The sequence below is a fragment of the Agelaius phoeniceus genome, chromosome 5 (genome assembly GCF_051311805.1).
Source record: "Agelaius phoeniceus isolate bAgePho1 chromosome 5, bAgePho1.hap1, whole genome shotgun sequence".
In the NCBI taxonomy this organism is placed as follows: domain Eukaryota; kingdom Metazoa; phylum Chordata; class Aves; order Passeriformes; family Icteridae; genus Agelaius; species Agelaius phoeniceus.
The window spans coordinates 737,459-758,176 of NC_135269.1; the positions used below are offsets into that span (position 1 = coordinate 737,459).

A 20,718-nucleotide genomic window follows, 5' to 3' on the forward strand; every position below is an offset into this window, starting at 1 on the left:
AAGCTGAGAGGACAGAAAGCTATTAGCCCATTCTCACTGATTTTTCTTTTTTTCCCCCCTTCTTTTCCCTCTTTCCCCCCCAGCCCCAAGGGTTTGTTTGTTTGGGTTTTTTTGGGGTTGTTGTTCTCTTTGGGTTTGTTTGTTTTTGGTTCTGTGCATGCATGTGTGTGGCTCTGAGTAACTTCTTTCCCAGGGGATTCTCGCTGCCCAAGGGACAGGCGAGTCCCTCTGATAACTGATAGGAGATCAGCTGCAGAGCCCTGTGAGGAGCAATTGTTCTGCCTCTCTGCCGGCAGCTCAGGGCTTCGGGAAGGGGCTGCAGAGTCATGGGAAAGGCTGCAGTGTGACTCCTCCTGGGCTCTCCCCGAGTGCAGCCTGCCCTGCTCGTGAGCTGCAGGAGAACAGCTGCTCCTGACACATGATGGATGTGCACAGAGCGTCCCCACATCCACCAGGGCTCCAGCGTGCTCGGCCTGGCCGCGCACTCGCAGCTCGGCACATCCACGCCGGCAAAAAAAAAATAACAAAAGCGAAAACAAACCGCTGCAGTGCACAGAGCCTGCCCTAAAAATATTCTGGAGAGCGAGGAGGAAGATACTTTCTCACAGTTTCCTACTAAAGAAAGGTCCCATAAAGTCCTGCTCATACAAACAAGAGCCTTTTCTCCATGTTCAGTGGGAGCTGGATCAGGCACTACTTCAGCAGTTTTATTGTCTTACCAAGGAAACCTTCCGTCCTCACCTCTCTCTAACATGCAAAGAGGACTCTGGTTGTGGAAAAACTAATTCTGCTCTGCCTTGCAAAGTGATTGTAGCGGCACAAAGCCCTGCTCTGCTGCCACTGACTTCTCAGAACAGCAGAATTCCCAGGGAAAACAGGAATCCAGGAGCAACAGGCATTACTAGATCTGTAACCAGGCCCTTGTGCAGCCCCTGCTCATTTCTGTATCTCCAGTGAAGGACTCACCCCCTCCAGCCCTTTAAAACCCCTGGAGAACTCTGGCTGGGAACCAGGAGAAGTGCCCCAAGACCTTGTGGCTGTCCTGAGGAGACACTGACAGGGCAAAGATTAGGTGTAAGGATCTCTGCCCTCCTTGTTAAAAACCCAAAGTTCTCCAAGAATTTAGCTCATATAGTGGTCTGCTGGAGTTTTTTTGTTTTGAAGAAGCATACAGAAAATAAATGCCTTAGCCATGTTGGAAATACAATTTAAGACTGCAAACTTGTTGGGGCAGGGAAAAAAAATCTTCACATTTCTTTTTGTACAGTCAATTAATCTGTGTCTTCTCCCAACAAGAGAGAGAAACTGGCACCTTCTACAAAAAAACCAAAAAGAACACAAATGGGCCTGGATATCAAGCAGCCAGCTCTGGGTAACAGACAATTGCTCACTTGAGGAGTGCAGAGCAAATAACAATTCTAAAGAACAAAAATTACTGCCATAACTGGTGGGTAAATGATGGTACTGAAGCACTCTGGAAGAAGGTCTCTACCACTGTTTTGGAAGACTGGAATCAGCCCAGAACCTCTTGCTGTTTGGAAAGTTCTGACAATAACAACTGTGTCATTTCAAAACTTTGCATGTCAAGCTTAAGAAATATTTTGCTGAACTTCGGTGTAACTCAGAAACCAAATCCCTCTTTCCTCCCCAAAAACACAGCTCTGTTTTGAAAAACAGATCTGGCTGAGAAATAGCCTAGCCATCCTGCAGGAAATTCTAAGTTCAAGACTTTTATTACATTCCAAATTGGAACATCCCAAACCTCAGAAGGCAGTGAGAATGGGAATATTTTGCTTTGAGAACTCAGCACCTCTTCATCCACCCACAGCAGTGATGGGGAAGGGGACAGAGCCAGCTGACAGGATGCAAACCTGGATGCAGACCCCCAGGGGAAAGCCCTCTGTGGAGCTGGCAGGACATGCAGGGCAGGGAGAGAGCCAGGACAGCCCCAAGGCTGCAGCCCCAGGGCTCACAATGCCCACATTCCCCCCTGGACAAGCTGCTGAGGCTCTGCAGAGCTCCAGGCCATCAAGCCCACAGCAAGGCGCCCACCCAGGAGCTGGCAAAGCCACAAACCCCCTGGCAGGGCTGACACTGAAAGGGTTAATTCCACTCTGCTGTGCCTGTGAGACTTTCAGCAGAGGAGCAAGGCCTGCAAAAGCTGCTTTCAGCAAGGAGAGCTGGGAGATGAGAAGAGACGTGGTCCAAGAATGCAGTGATAGACAAAAGGACTGGGAATTGGGTACCTGGCCTGGGGTTTATGGTAATGGGGTAAAAACTGTTCTAAAAAAAAAAAAAAAAAACAAACTCTAAAAACTTCTAAAAAACTGCACAGAGAGATTGTACACCCCTTGCAGAATCTCCTGTGTGCACCTTCAGCCCTGAATAAAATTATTCCCTCTGTAACCAGCTTTAGTGCTGGAGAGATGAATTCCCACATTTCAGGCATTTGGTACCAGGTGGAACAGGTCAGAGACACTGGTTCCAGCTTTGCATCAGAATTTAGCTGGGATGCCCTCACTCTCAGGGGTCCAAACCTTCTCACAAGAAAAGGGTCCCATTAAAACATCTGCTCTAGCTCTGAAGGAAAAAGGAAACCCTCTCCTGAAACACAGATTGCTTTCTGGCAGGAATTGCCCTCAATTTCAGAAAGCACTTGGTTCTTGGGCTGAGTATGTCACTCAGAAAAGAACACAAATTAGTAACCAATTACTGACAGTATCAAACCAAAAAAGTCAAACAAAACTGTGGCCTAAACGTTAGAAACACTGTAAAGCAGCGTTTTTGCTGCCTGCTGCTTTGAGATCTTAGTTTTACATTATTGGCAACCTGAAGTGTTCCAAGATCTTGAGCTGGGCTCTCCAAAAAAAATTTTGACTAAAAATCAGAACAGATTAGAAAACAGCATTTGGCCTCTGTTTTGTTTGCCTTCTAATTTTGGAACTTGTAGTGCTCATGGTTTCAGATTTTGCCTGGAAATCTGAGAGTTGGAAGTTTACATTTGGGAGAAATGAAAGCTGGCATTTTTGTCATCACATGACTCCAAGAGCTGGGGCTTGAGGGAAAAACATAAAACATTGTCAGGTTTTCCACAAAATTGTGAGATTAGCAGTATCAGTTTTATCACAATTTAGGCTGCAAGGTTGACCTATTTTATCAACAGTGCCCTACTGAATATGAATTGCTTTATGAATTTTAACAACCATATTTCATTTTAAATACAGTTCAATTAAAGTGACATTTGTCAGTGAGCTCCAAAGCAAAGCCTTCCATCAGCATCCTGGGCCAGGCTTTGTCTCTGGGCTGCAGGAGCCCTCCCTGGTGCCCTGTGGCTCAGGGACACCCTGGAAGGAGGGGTGACACCTCTGGGAGCCCAGTCCAGCCCCATGAGAACATCCCAAGCCTCTGCCCCTCTATGCCCAGCTGAGATGGGAGCTGCAGAGCCCCAGATGCCCAGGCTTCAGGGGAAGGGCACCAGGGAGAGATTGGGGGCCCACAGAAGAGGAGTGGGTACCCAGGAGAGCTCCCTTGAGGCCCTGGAGGACAAAACTGAGCTGAACACCCAAGAACTTGCTGAGCTGTACCAGTGTCAGAACCCAGGAAATTCCTCTGGCTGCCTTGGAGGGCTCAAGCCCCTGCCCAGGACCCCTCTGTGCCTTTGATTTAGCCCTTGGAAAAAACAATTACCAACCTTATATGAAGAATTACAAGCCACAAAAGTTTCAGTAGAATGACAGTGAATTTCTCACAGGGTGAAAAACAGATTTTTTGGGGTTTTTAGAATGGGGTTCAGGAGATAAGATGAAGGAATCTGGGCATGTCCAGCCTTTCTCCTTCTTGGCCTCCATCTTCTGCTGTGATGGTGGAACTTTTGGATTGGTTTAGAGTAGAAGCTCACTGTCTAACATAGGTGATAGGTATTGGGAAGTAACTGTAAACACTGTACATGTAGATTTTAGTATACAAAGATAACACTGCCCTGGGGGCAGGCAGAGTGCCTCTGTCTGACCTGCTGAGTGGACTCGGCAGGACAGGAGAAAGAATTTTATAAATAAGAAACAATAAACAACCTTAAAACAAGAAGTGAAGAGCTATGACTCCTTCTTTGACTGCCAGGCTGGGAAAAGAGACTTTCTAACTTAACTCTGAGCAGCTAGAGCCCTCAGATACCAGGTGTCAGCCTGCCCTACAATTTCTGCCTCAAATACAGCCTGAAACCTTTGGGGGTGCTGATGCACAAGGGCTGTGCAAACCCAGATTCCAGCTCCATCTATGGCACAACAGCAGGACCAGGGGTGCAGGGAGAACAGCACCAACACTCAGCAGGCAGGAAGCTCACAGGGAAAACCTCACACACAAAGATTGGGCAGAGCAGAAAGTGTGCATGGGGGGATGCATCCCAAAGTGCCATAAAAACAGGGGAGGGTCAGTTAATTATTCAGAGAAACTCAAACCTCCTCACAAATTAGGTCTAGAACATCCTGAAAAGTCAAAAAAAAAATTATAAACGTTTGCCAAAACACAAAATCCCATCTAGATCCTATTTTAGCATTTTGAGGTCATTCTCAAATTTAATCCAATCTGCAACTTTTCTCCAGCTTACTTAACTCTCTATACAAACCCCTTGTTTTCTGTTTTAGTGACACCACCTTCCAATGAACTCAGCAGAGATGGGCTTGGAAAAGGCATGCCACTTAGAGACTCGCATGCCAGGCACATTTTTCTGAGCTCAAAGAACTAAAGCATCTTTCTGCAGCATCCCAGAAGTGCTGGTTTAACTGAGCTGCAGTTCCACAGAGCAGCTGCAGTCCTCTGAGGAGGAGAGGGACTCACAGCCTCTCCCTGGTTATGGATTGTGTGATGGGCTAAGGAGAAAGGGAACTGTTTCCAAGTTAGCACACCGAGAGAAAGGACTCATAAATCATGGGGTCGGCCAGGTTATGCTTTTTTCTAACCTTAGGGTATTATGCTTTCAATACAATATTTCAGTGGCTTTTTTCTGTGTAATAATTTATATGGAATTATGGCGACTCTTACAAGCTTAGAAAAAAATTGGCTCAAGTAAAACGATTCCTTTGTCATAAATAAGTTGAGTTCACAGCTACAGCACAATCATTCAACTGCACCTAAGTCAAACAGTTATCCACTCTTTGTAGGAATATTTCCCTGTCAATAAATCTCATGCTATTTCAAAACTTCAGGCCAGTGTGACAGAAGCCTGTTAGATTAATTAGGGCAAGGTCAGGAAAGCTGAACTCACAGTTACATTCCTGTCAGAGTTTTCTTCCACCTCCTGTAACTCACAGGCTGACTGTAGACTCACTCACTCATTTTATACATGGGCATCTTAAGGGGACTTCATTGCCTTAAATTATATACAAAGGGTGATTTCTTTAAGAACTGTTTCTTCTCTGACAGTCACTAGCTGAGGAGAAATGTTTTGCTTTTTGTTCCCTGTCAATAAGGATTTTTTTTATTTTTAAATGTTTTTCCCTTCAGAGTTATGGGCTTCAGCCAGGGTTCATGAGACTTCAGAATCATACATGGAACTGCCCAGACTGCCTGTGCAGTATCACCCAAATTTCACCACACACAGATCAGCTCTGTGGGAATGAGAGAGCAGCACTGCTTCCCTGCCCGCTCCATTCCTGACCTTTCCTGCCTGACCATCCAAAAGGAGGGTGCCACAAATCCGATGGGGTCTGTGTGAAGTGGACCCTGGAGGTGAAATCCTGACCTCAGCAGGGTCAATATTGCATCTGCAATCTCTTGAGACAGACCCCCAAATCATTCCTGAGGATTCCAGCTTCCATCAGATGGGACTTGGCTGACTTTCATTTACTACTGACTTAGGTCAAACTTGGATCAGGGATCAAGAGATGAAAGGCTCTATATCTCATTATCAATAACCAGGGTTTTCTTCACTACCCTAAAAACAACATACTTCATTCTTATCTACAGGGCATTAAAACTTAAAAGGGTTGGGGTCAAATTACATTACTTCAATTTATTTTTATTCACTGCTTATAAAACAACTTCCGCTCTCGCTGCCATAGCTAAATGCTAAAAATACAAATATTTTCCTTGCTATTGTACAGGTTTTACTATTGTTTTTCTTTTAAAGCCCTGTTAAAAATGCAGCAATAAATAAAAATCCCTCCCACACACAAATTAGGAAGCAGAAAAGAGCACAGGCCAAACCAAGCCTTACCAATCTCAAAATCATTTTCAGCAAAGCACATCTTGTATAGAAGTTGCCTTGTAACAAAGGGATGGACCTTCCCAGGAGTTTTTCATAAATGCCCAAGTCCAGAAATGGACAGAATGTCCTCTGGAATAATACAGCCAAGTTTTCTTCCAGTATGAAGCCATAAAACTCCTCTGATGTGGCTGGAATTAGGTTTTCTTAAATGGCTTACAATTGTGATTGATAATTTTAGGCAACTCCCTCTGAAATGCTGATGAAAAGCTTTGGAAGGAGAATCCTGCTGCTACTGAACAAATAGAACAGAGTCTACAGCAACTCACAATGCTCTGTACAAAACTGCATGATTGAACAAGCAGAGATTCCATCCTGGTCCCAGGTATCTGTAAAAGTCAAACCTCTCCTTTGTTATCCCATGTATTAGGTTTATTAACCACTCCTGTTATTCCACAGCAAACTGATTTGCACTGTTCCCAAAACAGGGGCATGCACATGGAAGAAAAGTAATGAAATACAGTCATTGGCATGAAAAGAAACTTCTGAATACAGTATGGCAGAAAGAGGCTAAATAAAGTTTACTGGGCATGCTAGTTTACCAACTTCTACTCCTGGGAACAAACCTGCAGGTACCTGGAACTTACACAGCTGCTCTCCTGAATCTAACCAACCCTTTGGTCAGCTTCTCACTCACACAATACTTCCCCACAAATAAAAAATTCCAGTCTCCCAACACCTCAGGCAGAGGGAAGAAGGTGCACTTGATTATCAACCATTGACGATTATCAATCACCTCAGCACAGCCTCAAAAACAGAGTTGTAGGACACTGGTTCCAAACAAACTCTTTCTGGCAATGCTTTTGTCACTCCTGAGGAAAGAGGATTTGGTCCTGCAAATGTCTGCTTGCATGACCAGCTCCTCTAACAGCTTCTTCCTGACCCTACAAAAACCATGCTAATCATATAAGGCCTTCCAAAAACTGACCTTGTTTTTGCTAATGACAAGAAAATCCTCTTGTGTTTCTATAAACAAGATGCCAGCCAACTGCAGAGATTCTTAAAGAAACTGTGGCAACAATGGCTGAGGGATGGAGTGGGGAAGGGAAAGGAAGAATAACAGGGGTGTGGGAGGAGATGCGTCTCTGACCTGGATCTGCTGCTGAAGAAGGTTAATTTTGTGCTGCTGCTGCAGAAGCTGCTGCTGTTGTCTTGCAATCTGTGAAGAAATGGCACAGAAGAAACATGAGATATGGATCACCATTCCCAGAGTCCATCCACAGGAAGCTCTGACCCTGCTTAGTTCTTTAAATCCCTCCTCTGAGCCGAGGAACCCCCGAGGGCAGAGGCTGCTGCTGAAGCAAGGGGGATGTGTTCAATTCATTGCTAACACCAGTGAGAAAGGGACTCTTATGGAAAATGCTGGGCTGCACATAAGACAAGGACCTATGCAAAAATCTTACTGAAATAATGGCACTGCCAAAATTTCCCAGCAGAGAGAACAACCCCAGCAGAGAAACCAAAAAATGGTGGAAAAGGGTAGAAAAAGCAAAAAGGCAGTATGGCCAGAAATATTATTCTGTTTGGCACCACCTGCTCAAAAAGTTTTTAAAAAATGGCAATCTGACATCATGGAGGAAGGTTCTTAGTGTACTTTTCTTAATGTAGAAAGAGGCACAAAGAGACTGGAACTGAGCTTGGAAAAATCCCTGGCTCTCCAGTGTGTGTATCAGCTGCAAGGAGCTGAGGGGGCAGGCAAGGCCACAAGGCTCACCATGAGCCTGCTTTGTGAAGTCCTTCTGAGCCTCCTCTCAAAGCCAAGTGCAGTTTTCCAGAAGCACTTCCACCCCCCCTCTCCCTAAATGACTGCAAGTGCTGCCGTGGACACATTTTACACCCATGAAGGGAAAAAGCAGACATTAACAGAATGGAGTTACGAGTTCTAAAGGCTGGAGGGAGATAAACCATTCTTGAACTTAAAAAGCAAGAATGGAGCCTTTCTTTAAGAAAGAAAAATGATTTTTATCACTACATTTTTTTTCAGAGTTTGGATATTTTCATTTCTGCATAATACAGAAGTATACACAATTTCTTCAATTAAAAGAAATCTTAGTTATTCTAATTTCTTATTGCCTTTTTCTACTGTCTTCATTTTCTTTTTCACTTTCAAATCCCTGTGACAGTGGTGACTTTAGGAGGCAGGGTAAAGGGAATAGTTTCATACAGGATGTCTCCTGGTGAAAGAATCTTGCCAATTCCACCTTCACTCCTTCCTCTACCTTTGCTGTCCTAACAACAGCAGGATGCAAATTCTGCAGCTCAAGGTAAGTAACTTCTGTTCTCCCCATGTGGGAGTTCAGGCCAAAATAAGATAAGGTTTTTAAAGAATTAAATTAATAATTTTAAATAATTAAAACCAGGGAAAACCAAGGCTTAAATGTCTGAAGGTAGCAGCAGTGCCTTAGAAATCTTAAGACTTGCTTAAGTACAATACCAACACTGAATATGACAACTATGACAGATTTCAAAGAATTTTGTGAGTTTAAAACTCACAGAGCTGCAGTTCTGTGATAAAATTTTAAAGTAGATATCTAAATATTCTCTGCTTGCATTCAAGTATGAAAGCAGACATTAATTTCTGTTAAAATCTGCCCAGTGAAATCTGTGAGAGAAGTTAAATTTTTGCCTAAAATGTTGTGTGTCCATGTGTGCCCATTGGAAGTGATCACATGTGAAAACCATGTTTGCATTTTCAGTGAAGGGCATATTTGCAAAAACTGAAAATCAAGCCTCTGAAGTGTAGAAGAAAAAGAGCCACACTTGTTCACTGACTTTATATTATTCTCTGCTTTTTCCACAGTTGGCAAAATCCAGCCTCTCCATTTCTCACGTTACAATCCAAGTGCTGCATTTTGTTCTTTTTATACCTGTTCAGTATTTCTTAATTAAAGCAGCTTTGGGGGATTATTCAGGAGTGCTGGATGTGCCTGTTTATTTACAGACAGTTTAAAAACCCTAACAGTATTGAAAGTAATAGAGAATTGCAGAATATTCTGAGCTGCAGGGGACTCACAGGGAGCATCCAGCCCAACTCCTGAATGAGGAGACTGAACCCACAGCCTTGGCATTGCTGGCTGCAGGCTCTGAACAACTCCAAGATGGATATATTGCAAATCAAATTTGCAAGCATTAACATCCTTCTATAACCTGTTATATCATGTACATCCATGATCAGGATTAAACTGTGCAGCATTCTCCTGATACGTTTTTGTTCAAACCTTTCCACCTTGGAGAACAAACGGAAAAGATTCTGGGTGCACTTTTAGGGTATGAGGGCTAAAGCCAAGGTGCTGGGCAGCCCTTGCAGAGGTGGCTGGAGCTGCAGGCAGTGCAATACCCACTCACCTGCTCCTGCTGCTGCTTGGCCAGCTCCATTTGCTGCCGCTGCTTCTCGATCTGAGACGCCGCCAGCTTCTTCTGCTCGTCGTGGGCTGCCAGCAGCTGCTCCCTCAGGCTGGTCAGCTGGTTGATCATGCCCATGAGCTGCCTCTCCTTCTCAGCCAGGCTCTCTGGAGTCCCTGGGCATCACATGGCGGGGGAGAAAGAGAAGAGAGAACATTTAGAGCGATGCAGCTCTTTATTTTCTCTTTATTTTGCAGCTTTACTGCAAGCAGAGTTTCAGGAGAAGCAAAGAGCAGCAGCAGATTGCAGTATGGTGCGCACAAAGACCTGCTCCTCTACATGGAAGATAAATCTGTACACAGGCTTTCATCTGGAGTCCCCCTTCAATGCTCCTTTGCCCTTTCATCTGTTCTGCACTGCCTTTCTGTCAGATTAACAGAGGGAAATAATACTGCCTATTTTGAGGAAGTTTCAAGTTTTAAACACTGGGGAGCAAAAATCAACCCTTTAAGGTTTGTAAGAAAACATTTATGGCAGAAACTTAGGGAAAAGATGCAGTTTCTGTAGTATCAAAGCATTGATGTAGAGTAAGCATTAAAATCCCTCTATAACCTGTTAGATCATCCACATCCCTGATTAGGATTAAATTATACAGTATTTAAACTGTCAATAACTCCCATTGCTGTTGCTGCCACTGAGGTGCAATTTTAAAGGACAAATTCTTTTATAAACATATCCAAAATGGGAGTTAAACACAACTCATCATCACTCTCATTTGTACTGTTGTTAGATGTTTTTTATAGTGGAGTTCAGCAGACACACACAGAGGAACTCACTACCTCACTTTCAGAACCATGCTGAAGAAATTATTTTTCTACCCAGAAGGACAGTGGTTATAAGGGAGCATTCTTCTGCCAATGTCACCAGTGTTCTCCAAGTGAAAAAGAAAAAAAAAAAAAAAGGGAAAAGAAAAAAAATTGGCGACTACAGCAAGCACGTTCCTAGCCAACTATCAGTCAGACATGGAAAGAGCTGCTGGTAATAGCTCATTTAGCCTACCCCCCTGCCAGTGCAGGAATGTTCCCCACAATATTTCATACAGCCTGCTAGACTGGATTGAAATGTCTGTGATGGTGAATCCTCTGCTCTTGCTCTGAAAGTCCTTGAGGTGGCACTGGGAGGGCTCTTTGCTTGATACTGAGCTTAACTTCCTTTTTTTTTTTTTTGTTACTTTCACCTAATTTCAATGATGTGATCCCGAGCACCATCCCATTTGCAACGTTACCCAAGTGCAGGCACTTAAATCCATTTGTAGACAGCCATATGCAAGTGGAAAAACACATAGAATCACCAGAAACAACGTGACAGAAGAAATGCAACCGAATTGTTTTTCATTAGGGTTCTAGAAATTTCTGTGAAAATATTCTCACCACACAACAAAGAACTACAGCAGAATATTCTCAGATAAAGCCTCCAGAAAAACTGTGGTACAAGCTGGAAACTTGAGAAACACACTGCAACAGAAAGCATAGGCCTTTAAACCTGTTCTGCTAAAAGCTGTGAGAAGGAATGGAAGCCAGTGCTAAAACACTCCCAGGGCTGAAGAAAACACTTCTAACTATGAGCTTTCCTTCCAGCACTGGAGACAGAGAGCTGCTACAAGTCATGCATTTGCCACCTGGCCATGGAATTAATCAGAGGTTTCTATTGCCACTCTTGCATCCTTTATTTGTTGTTCCCCAGGAGAAAGGTGCGTGTTTCCAAGAGGTGCAGAATTGTTCTAGGAGGCAGCCCCTGCCTGGCCTGTCCATGTGGATTTACCAAAAAGCTCCTCTAATGGAGACTGCCATGCGCTGATACTGCCACTGAAACACCTGAAAACAAAATATTCCGTGTTTATTTATTCAGCAGATATTTCATTCCTAACTTTCACTGAGGGGTGGATGCAGGCATGAGAGAGGGGGAGAAGGTCCTACAGAAAGAAGGAGCACACAGGATTGCCTCAGCCCCTGAGTGAGGGCAAGCAGAAAGAAATCACTGTCAAACACACCAACACTCAGCACTGCTGCTTCATCCCTGGATTTTCAGCTCCTACAGCAGCTTTCAGCTGGGAATCAAAAACCCCTTTGTAAAGTTAAATTAATCCCCATCTTTAAGTTAATCTGAAAGGTGGAAAATGTTTCCACATGTGTGAAGTGACAGGCAGAGAGCTCACAGTTCCCAGGAGAGGCAGGAAAGCTCTGCAGCCCTGTGTGCCCAGGCTGGGGCTGGGCTCCCTGGGAAGGAAACCCATGTGCCACTGACCTGAGCAGGGCACAGGCAGGGACAGGAACATCCCACCAGCCTGCCTGGCTGGCACAGAGCAGCAAAGCCCTTCAGCAGCTCCATCTGAGTGCCAAGAGCAAAGTGCAGCCTGCAGCTCTTGGTGCTGAGCACAGCAAGGACAGGGATGTGCTGGAAGAGGTGCAGGGGAGGCCACAGGCATCACCAGGGCTGGAGCACTATTCTCTATTCTCAGAGAATATTTATTCTATTCTGTATCTGTTCTATTCTCTATTCTAGATCTATTCTATTCTCTCAGAAAGGCTGAGAGAGTTTGGGCTGCTCAGCCTGGAGAAAAGAAAGCTCCAGAGACACCTTCCAGTACCTAAAAGGAGCTTTTAAAGATGGGGCAAACCTGTTAGCAGGGCCTGCTGTGACAGGACAGGAGGCAATGGTTTAAGCTAAAAGAAAGTCAATTTAGGTTAGAAATAAGGAAGGAGTGAAGGTGGTACAACACTGAAACAAGTTGCCCAGAGAGTGGTGGATGCCCCATACTTGGAAATGTTCAACTTTCAGGGTTTTGAACAATGAAAGTGTCCCTGGGCACTGCAGAGAGACCTGCTGACCCTCCAACCCAAACCATGACTGTGAGCTCAGAGCAGGCAGTGACTGCCAGTGCAGACACCAACACCACACTGCAGCCAGGCACACATTCACTCAGTCTCTTCACTATTATTATTATTCCATTCTTAAAGACAATCTGAAATGCCCACAAGGGGTGTTTTATATCCTACTTACCAAGTACAATGCATAATTCCTGGGGTTTATACAGCTGGAGTGAAAGTAGTCTGACAAAAGGCAGACTTCTTGCATTATATTTCTCGAGCTATTTCAGTTTGCTAATACACCAAAAGGGAAAATTTATCAGCATCAGCTTTATAAAAAAAAAACTTCTCTTGGAGAATACTTCCAGGAAAACATGGCTTAGTAGGTACTTTTTTTCCCAGGACTAAGCCATCCTTCCAGTAACTGGAATAGTACTTAATGATAATTTCTATTCTTTGAGGTAATAATTCCTTGCAAAGTAAGTACTTGGATAGCCATACTCCCAAGTGAACTGCACAAAACCAGAGGCAAAAAAAAAAAAATAAAAGATCAGCTATGTGGCTCTAATGAGAGATGGTGAGTTCTGTGCAATTTCCCCTTGTCTTACTCACACATCTATGGAAGCTCCACTGATGATGAATCACAGTTTTGACATATCTTGCAGGTAAATGCTGGCTTGTAAATGTGTGAAAATGAAAAAAAAAAAAAGGGAAGTACTTGAATCAGACAGTCTTGATAATAATGTTAAATGTCTGCATTTAGTTTAGGTTTGGTATGTTTTATGTTAGCCTTATTACCTAGCACACCTTTCCTATATTTACTTTTCTTAAAATGGTCAACAAAAGTGCCATTTCACATTGCCATGGCCAGTCATGTATTACTCTGCATAACATACAAAGGCCAAAGCATGGAGAGATTATTTATTTACTTATTGGTGAGCTGAGGCCAACAGTGGGGTCACCACATGAGTACAATCACTTCCAGGAATTTTTCCTGGTGTATCAAAAACCAGTACAGAGTTAAGAGCCCCAGCTGGTTCTCTACCCTTTTCTAGGTGCTGTAGGCAAACAAGGATGGTGGACTTTTGTCCTACCCTCACTATCTTCTGTGTTAACCTGCACGAGATCCAAACCTGCATCATGGTGTGAAGTGTCTTGGCAGCCAAGGGATTTCCATTTAAAGAATCCTGCAGCTCACAGGGCAAAACGTGTCAGTATTTCAAGCAACTAACCCAACAACAAATGAAGACAGCTGCTCAAATGATGCTACTCAGGAATTATTGAATTACCCACACGGCTGCTGGCCCTGCTGGAACTTGGGAGGGGGTGCAGACCCCTGTCCCCAGCAGCCACCTGCAGCTGCTTCCTTCCTGAACTCCCTGGGGGATGCTCCAAGATGGAGCTGGGAATGGCTCTGTGGTTCTGGAGCTGGGAATGGCCCTGGAGCTGGGAATGGTTCTGTGGTTCTGGAGCTGGGAATGGCCCTGGAGATGGGAATGGTTCTGTGGCTCTGGAGCTGGGCATGGCCCTGCAGCTGGCCTTGACACCTTGCAGTGCTCTCACCCCAGCCAGGCAGCAGGGCTGCCAGAAAACCCCAAGTGTCCATCACTTGACAGCAAGCTGGACCGCTCCACAGAAATTCTGAGTGAGAGCTTCAAACCATGCCCCAAGAATTGCTCTGAATTACCCTGAGAGCCAGGACAAACAGAAATTGCACATTTCATGTCTAACAAAGCCTTTAACCACCTGCCCCTCTGGAGGTTGCTGTAGGTGCTCTCTGTGCTCCTACTGCAATGGCAGAACGTAGGTTTTCCACAACTGAGGGAAACAGGTCAGGCAAAGGACATCAAAGCACACACTGCAGGTTGGTAACTGCATAAAGAACCAAGAAAAGATGCTCTCCAGATGTGCCAGCTTGTCCTCTATCACCATGAACAGAAACTCAGGAAAAAACCCCACGTTTGTGGATGCAGCACCCACAGCAGATGGCAATAAAAGAAGACTCAAATTAGTGGCATTCTAGGCAAACCTAAACTTCATCTCAGATCAACACTACCCATAATAGTGTTTAAGTAGTAGAAGAAATTTACTCAAATGTGAAATAAACTATTACACATTCTTAGTTCTGATTCACAGTCTCAGACTGGCAGTGACAGTAACATTTTAATAAACATTAGAATGAAGACACCAATATGACCAAATGACACACATAAAGTGAGAAAAGGAACAGGAGAAACCTTGGCATACCCACCCAAAACAGAACCAGAGCAAAAAAAAGGCAGAGGAACTGCTTCTGTGATCAAAACAGTAAATACTTTGTTATAATTTATTAGACAGAACGAGAATGTAAATGAGAAATTGGGAAAGCCAATATTTTCTGTAACAGGCATTTTCAGTTTTTGCTGCAAATGCTGAGGCAGTGGGAGTGTTTTCTGCCAGCCAGCCCAGGGATGTGCATGCCCCAGGGGCAGGGCTGTCCCCAAACCCTCTGTCCCCTCCCCAGGAACTGCTGGGGATGCTCTGTGCACACTCAACCCACTCAGGCACTGAAATCCACCTGCCAAGCCAGTTTATACTGTCACAGGGACTGCCTAAACAGCTTTTGAACTGTCAGGATCCGTCTTTCAAAGGGAAATCAAAGAAAACAATGTGCAAGTACAAAGGCTGGAAGACATAATAATATTGTATTATGTTCGTATCATTAGCTGTGGTTACAAAAGGGAAAAAAAAAGCCTCCTGTATCTACAAAGTTTTCTATGGGGGAAAAACTCATTTAATGGAAATAAGAATATTTTGAAGTGCTCTGTATTCAAATAATGCTAAGATGTATAATAATAATTAGAGCATGCAGTATAAAGCATTTTTTAATTTCAAAGCACCACCTAATTGATCTTCTTAAAGACTGTTTGCAGGTATTGAGGTGATGGCATGCATTATGTTTTTCAAGAGCAAACTAAAGCACAGAGTTTTTAGCAACTCTCTGAAAGTCATTCTGCACTTTATGTGGTGTAGGAGGTTTTATTGCTGGCCCTGATGAAGTCACCAGCAGAACTATTGCAGCAAAGCCAAGAATTTCCCCACTGACTTTTAACAGTAATACACGTTAAATAGATAATTAAGTCTGTGTTTGACCCAGTTGGAGATGAGGTAGGGTTTCAGCCAAGGGGACCCTTATGAATGAAGCAATTATTGATGTCATCCAGCTCATGGAGCAGGAGCCCTGCCACAGCACAGCCTCTGTGACTTTGATGTAACAGCCCTGAGACAAGGGCTGAGCTGCAGCCCATGCATGAGCTAAAGGCTGAGTCACCTCCAAGCATTTCCTGCAATGCTCTGCTTTTTCAGCAGGCTTTTTTAGCCACCAAAGGTTACAGTCTTGATACAAAAACGAAGGTTTTTCAAACTGAACAATCTATTAACCAAGCTGTCCTCAGAAAGAGTAAAATCCTACTAGTCCTAACTGTACCAAAGCCAAAGAATAAATAAAATTATCAGCAGTTCATTAAATAACTATCTTTTCTAGAGGGTTTTCTTACAGCATCTTTCCTCCACAGTATCATTCTCATCCCAGTCTCAACTATTTTTTCCTCACTCCTCGTGCTACTTTTAACCTTGACATTTTAGAAATCTAAACCCAACAAGACTTTGCTTAGTAAGGAAATAAGAAAAGTAAAACAGGCCACCTAGTCCTCTACTTTAAAGCAAACTAATCTGTGTCATGCTCTCCCTCAATAAAAATCTAAAATTCTATTTATGACATAAATGTAAAGAGGAGTATTCCCATTTGTGCTGCTGAAGTCACACACGAGGCAATGAGGAGCTGATGTTTCCTCCAGGAAAAGCAGGCTGAGGAACACATCTAAGTGGCTGAGGTAAATTCACAATTTAACATCTTCTTCCCCCTGTTCCTGAACAGCAATGTGAAACGTTTATGGCCAAGCAGTGGGACTGCACTTTAAATTCTGTACCTGCTGGGACGTGTGGGTCTGTGCTTGGGAACTTGTGCTGATGCTTCCCTGATCAATACTGCAGAGTGCTCACTATGGACCAGAACAGAGCTTCTCAGGCCACTAAATCCTGCAGCTGTCAGGACAAAAACATCTGAAAACTGGCATTTTTCATTAAGTATTTAAGCCAACTTTGCTACACAATGACTGCCATCTTATAACTACCCACCTTGCTAAATTCAATTATTTCATCCTATTGCTGGGGCGAGTCAGCATAATGAAAGAAAACTTTCTGACTGCTTTTTACTTGACAAGCCACAGGCTCCAGAAAGAGAAACAAGGAAAGAAAAAGTGCACAATTCAAACTGATTGGCCTGTACCTACAGATTTATGTAATGAATCTTCTCTGTCTGACAAGTAAAAATCCATTGTGGGACAGCGAGATATAAGGAAGGTTTTTATTTCAGCAGACAGACTTTCTTAATCTTTTATGATTTTAGAGCAAGGTGAAGAATGAGTAAAACCAAATGATGAGCAATTACCCTCTTTTGCCATTACCAGCCTCAAGAACTCTCATTCTGTGGGGAAAAAGAAGCTCAGCTGCCTGCTCTGTACCAAACCTGCACTTTGGTGTCTCACAAGGCTGGAAAGAGGCTGTCACTGAGCACTCCTCATTTGCTGTCAGAAGTGAGTTTTGGTACAGCAGACCACAAACAAGGCTTGGTATTCAACCAGGTTAGCAACTCATTGTCAAGGTTACAAAAGGAACAGACAACTCTGTTTGTGCTGAGACCGTTTCTCAGAGGTTGCTCATTGTTTCACTGTCTAGACAACAAGTTAGAACCAGGCTAGGAAAATAGCAATTGCTGCTGGAATTTTATGCAGCAGCAGGAAAAAGAGTAAAAAGTGTGTGTGTGTGTGTATTTGCTTTGTTGTGACAAACTGGCAGTTGTAGCTCAGTGGCTTTCAGCTCTATCAGGTAATTTTAGAACCATGAAGCACAGCTTTAGGACCCTTTTGTCAACCAACTCTCTGAACAATTTTTAAATACAGTGGTTTGGCCCCCATATGTTCAAACAAAGCCACTGGCATTTACTACCTCAGTTCAATTTTATTCCATCATCTCTATCAATAATCACATCTTAAAAATAAAACTAGAACCTGACTTTTTGAGACCAAATTAAATACCTTTTTGTACAAAAATCCAGAACAACCTGAATTAGCTGCTTTGCCATAAAATGACATTTTTAGATGCTTTAAAAAAGATTCCTCCAACCCTGCCTTCCCCATGCACGACCCTCAGCTAACCTCCCATTCCAGGTCAAACAGGAGCAGCTCCATGCAGCCACTGCCTCTCCCCCAGGCTTTCTCCTGGCCCGAAGAAGTTCTGTGTTGGCTCAGCCAGCCCTGGATGCCTCTCTGCAGCCTGAGGGCACCACACTGCCCTGTGACCAACCTGCCCAATTTCCTCCTGAAACTCAGGATTCCCTGGGTGCAGCTGGGCAGGACCCCATGCACCCCAGCACTTCTGGAACGTTAACAAAGCACTAAAGCTCCATTGGCAATTTGCTGCTATCAAACCCCTCAAAAAAGTAAACACAAAGAAGACACCAAGTAGGCTGCAACAAATGCTGAATTTATCACAATTAAAAGCTGACAATCCAACATACCTCCTTCACTTATGACTCTCACCCTCCTTCTCTTGCCACTCCACTTACAATACTACTCACAGAAAAAATAATGCAGAACACCCAGAGCTGACACAAGTTTGCAAACCTTCTTGAACCATTAATTTGCAAATGCAAAATTGACACATCTCCTGGGGATCTGCGCTGTATTAGTCAAAGGTTTAAACCCAGAGTATTCCCCATGAATAATCTTTCTCCCTTTCCCCCTCCTTCTTCCTGTCCACATGTAAATGCAGAATTTCTTGTCTTTAGTTTACAGATTATGTGATCCAAAGTGTCACTCACTGGATTACTGCACATAACCTGAGCACTACCCAGAGCTTACTTGTCTTCAACTTGTGCAGCATTACTTAACTGGAATTATCCCTCACAATCCATACAGGAATCTGCACAGCTCACTTATCTCAAGATTCTGTGTGTCACCTACCAGATTATCCCTTTTAATCCATACATTGAATCTACATAACATATGTCTTTAATTCAGGGGCTCTGATGAGCTATAGTATCGCTGAATGGATTATTTCTCTTTAGCCATTATTGGCAGCCCTAAAACCCCTCACTGCCTACTCTCTGGTGCCCCATCCCCTGAGCACAGGGGCACAAGCAGAGTCTGCAGCAAGCACAGCTCCATCTCACATCAAACCACCTGCACTGGCACTGCCCGGGACCTGGAACCCAGCTTCTCACACAGAACAAACCCCTGTGCTATGGTGAGCTGCAGAGCAGGGCTGGGAGGCTGATCTCACCTTCAGTCACCTCCATAAATCTGTGCTTACTCCAGAGCAGCCTCCAGAGTCACCCAGATTTCCATGGACACAATGAAGAGATGACTTCAACCCAATCCCTTTCACAGGGAGCGCAGAGAACTTCACCTGAGCTGTTTACAAACTCACCCACACAATACAAAAGGTCTTTCAAATAACAACAAAAATACATCAGATTCAGACCTGCCCAGTCTTTCTTGAGAGATTTGGGCACAATCACTGTTAACAATGCCTTCAAGAGAAAACCAGCTCAGAAAGACTGGAAACAGAAGTCTGTTCGACCTTTTGTTCCACACACCTATTCAAAATTAGCTAAGTGGGGAACATAAAAAATATGCCTTGCTGTGTCTTGCCAAGTTTCAGTAGAGAGATGGACAAGATTAGCAGCAAGGCTTTGTGCACACCAAGGAAGTTTTAAGAGGAGTTTTCATCATGGTTAAAGCTGCCTCACTCACCCCAGTATGAGCAGGGCTGGACAACCCTTGATGCACCTGAGGCCCAGTGCCAGTGAAAGAGAAGCTTCACTTTATAATTTAATTTAAAAGTTAATTTTATATAAAGGAATGATCACTGATAATTAAGGAATACATCTATTTTTGATAGCTTTTCCTGCTAACATTGGAGGACAGCACCTCCTTTCCCACTACAGTGCACAGCTAACAAGGCAGTTACACTGACAGCAGAAAAGGGGATGATTTTCCTTCCTGTACACCACCACTTTGAGACCTGAAGATCTCTCTGCTCCACTGAATCCAATAAAATGCATTATCCAAGGATAATCCAGAGGCCTTTTGAGCCCTGGCTTTGACTGGGATGGATATAAGTAAGTTTGAACAGGCTTTAACCAAGTCAATATACAGTTTTACAGCTTCACTATAAATACTTCAATTAAACAGCACATTTGTAGGTTTTGCTATACAGCAACTTGTTTTGCGCAGAGTAAAAATTCCATAGATATCAAAACAGAATTTCTTAAGAAACTTCTAGTGCTAAAATTGTAATTTAGCCCCAAACTCTCTGAACAAGCACAGGTATTTGAGTTACAGTTTCTACAGACATAAAAAGTTCTAGGCTTTGCCCCTTTTTAAGAGCATTCCCTGGCAGTACCTTTGGGTCCAGCTGTGGAATAAAACAACCCATTTCCCTTTCAATTAGTAACTGGATGGATATAGACCCTCCTAAGTGTGATCTTCAATCTGCAGCTGCCTCTGCAGACACTCAGAGATGGCTCTTCTGCTTTATGGGTGTGCAGACGAAGAAAGGGGGGTTTAAATAGCAGCCAAAGGTGACAAAGCGACCAAGAGAAACAACTGAGCACAGAACATGAGAGCCTGGCCACTTCCAACCTCTCACCAATTTCCCTGTCTTTAATAAAATACCCCTGCTCTCTAGCTTAAAGGAAATCACGCTAATAGAAAATAAAGTCTCACGCTAATAGAAAATAAAGTCTTCCTCTTCATCTCCCTTTCTTTAATCTCTCCCAGATAATAAAACTCAATGGTAATAACACAGACTTGGGCATTAACAGTATGTAGCCTGGTGCTGAGCCTTTTTGCACATGATGTACTAAAACTCCCCCAGACCTAATGAAAAGCACAATGAAATTTTGAACAGTTAAATGGAAAAAACTGTTCAGCGTGTAAGACAGTTGGGCAGCACAGCTCCTAGTGCTGTCCACATTCCAGGGTGTATTAAACATAAGACATGGCTAAAATGGGGGTTTCCAAATATCACTAATAGAGAAATGAGGGGCGGAAAAAACGCAGCTGCCGGGCCAAGTACAGAGAAAGAAGTTAATTAAAAAATCACAACTGGAAAACTTCGTAACTATAGAATGACAAAACCATTTTG

General features: G+C 43.6%; 1 protein-coding gene across 26 annotated transcripts in view; it reads right to left on the bottom strand.

Annotated features, from left to right (window-relative positions):
• Nucleotides 1–20,718, bottom strand: part of SOX5 (SRY-box transcription factor 5) — a 609,841-nt gene that overhangs the window by 130,421 nt on the left and 458,702 nt on the right. For all 26 annotated transcript variants that reach the window (XM_077178076.1, XM_077178082.1, XM_077178072.1 and 23 more), the window contains 2 exons: nt 9,605–9,777; nt 7,350–7,418 (listed from right to left, as the gene is read on the bottom strand). In XM_077178076.1, the coding sequence (XP_077034191.1) occupies nt 7,350–7,418; nt 9,605–9,777 (242 nt within the window). The remainder of the gene's footprint in view (nt 1–7,349; nt 7,419–9,604; nt 9,778–20,718) is intronic.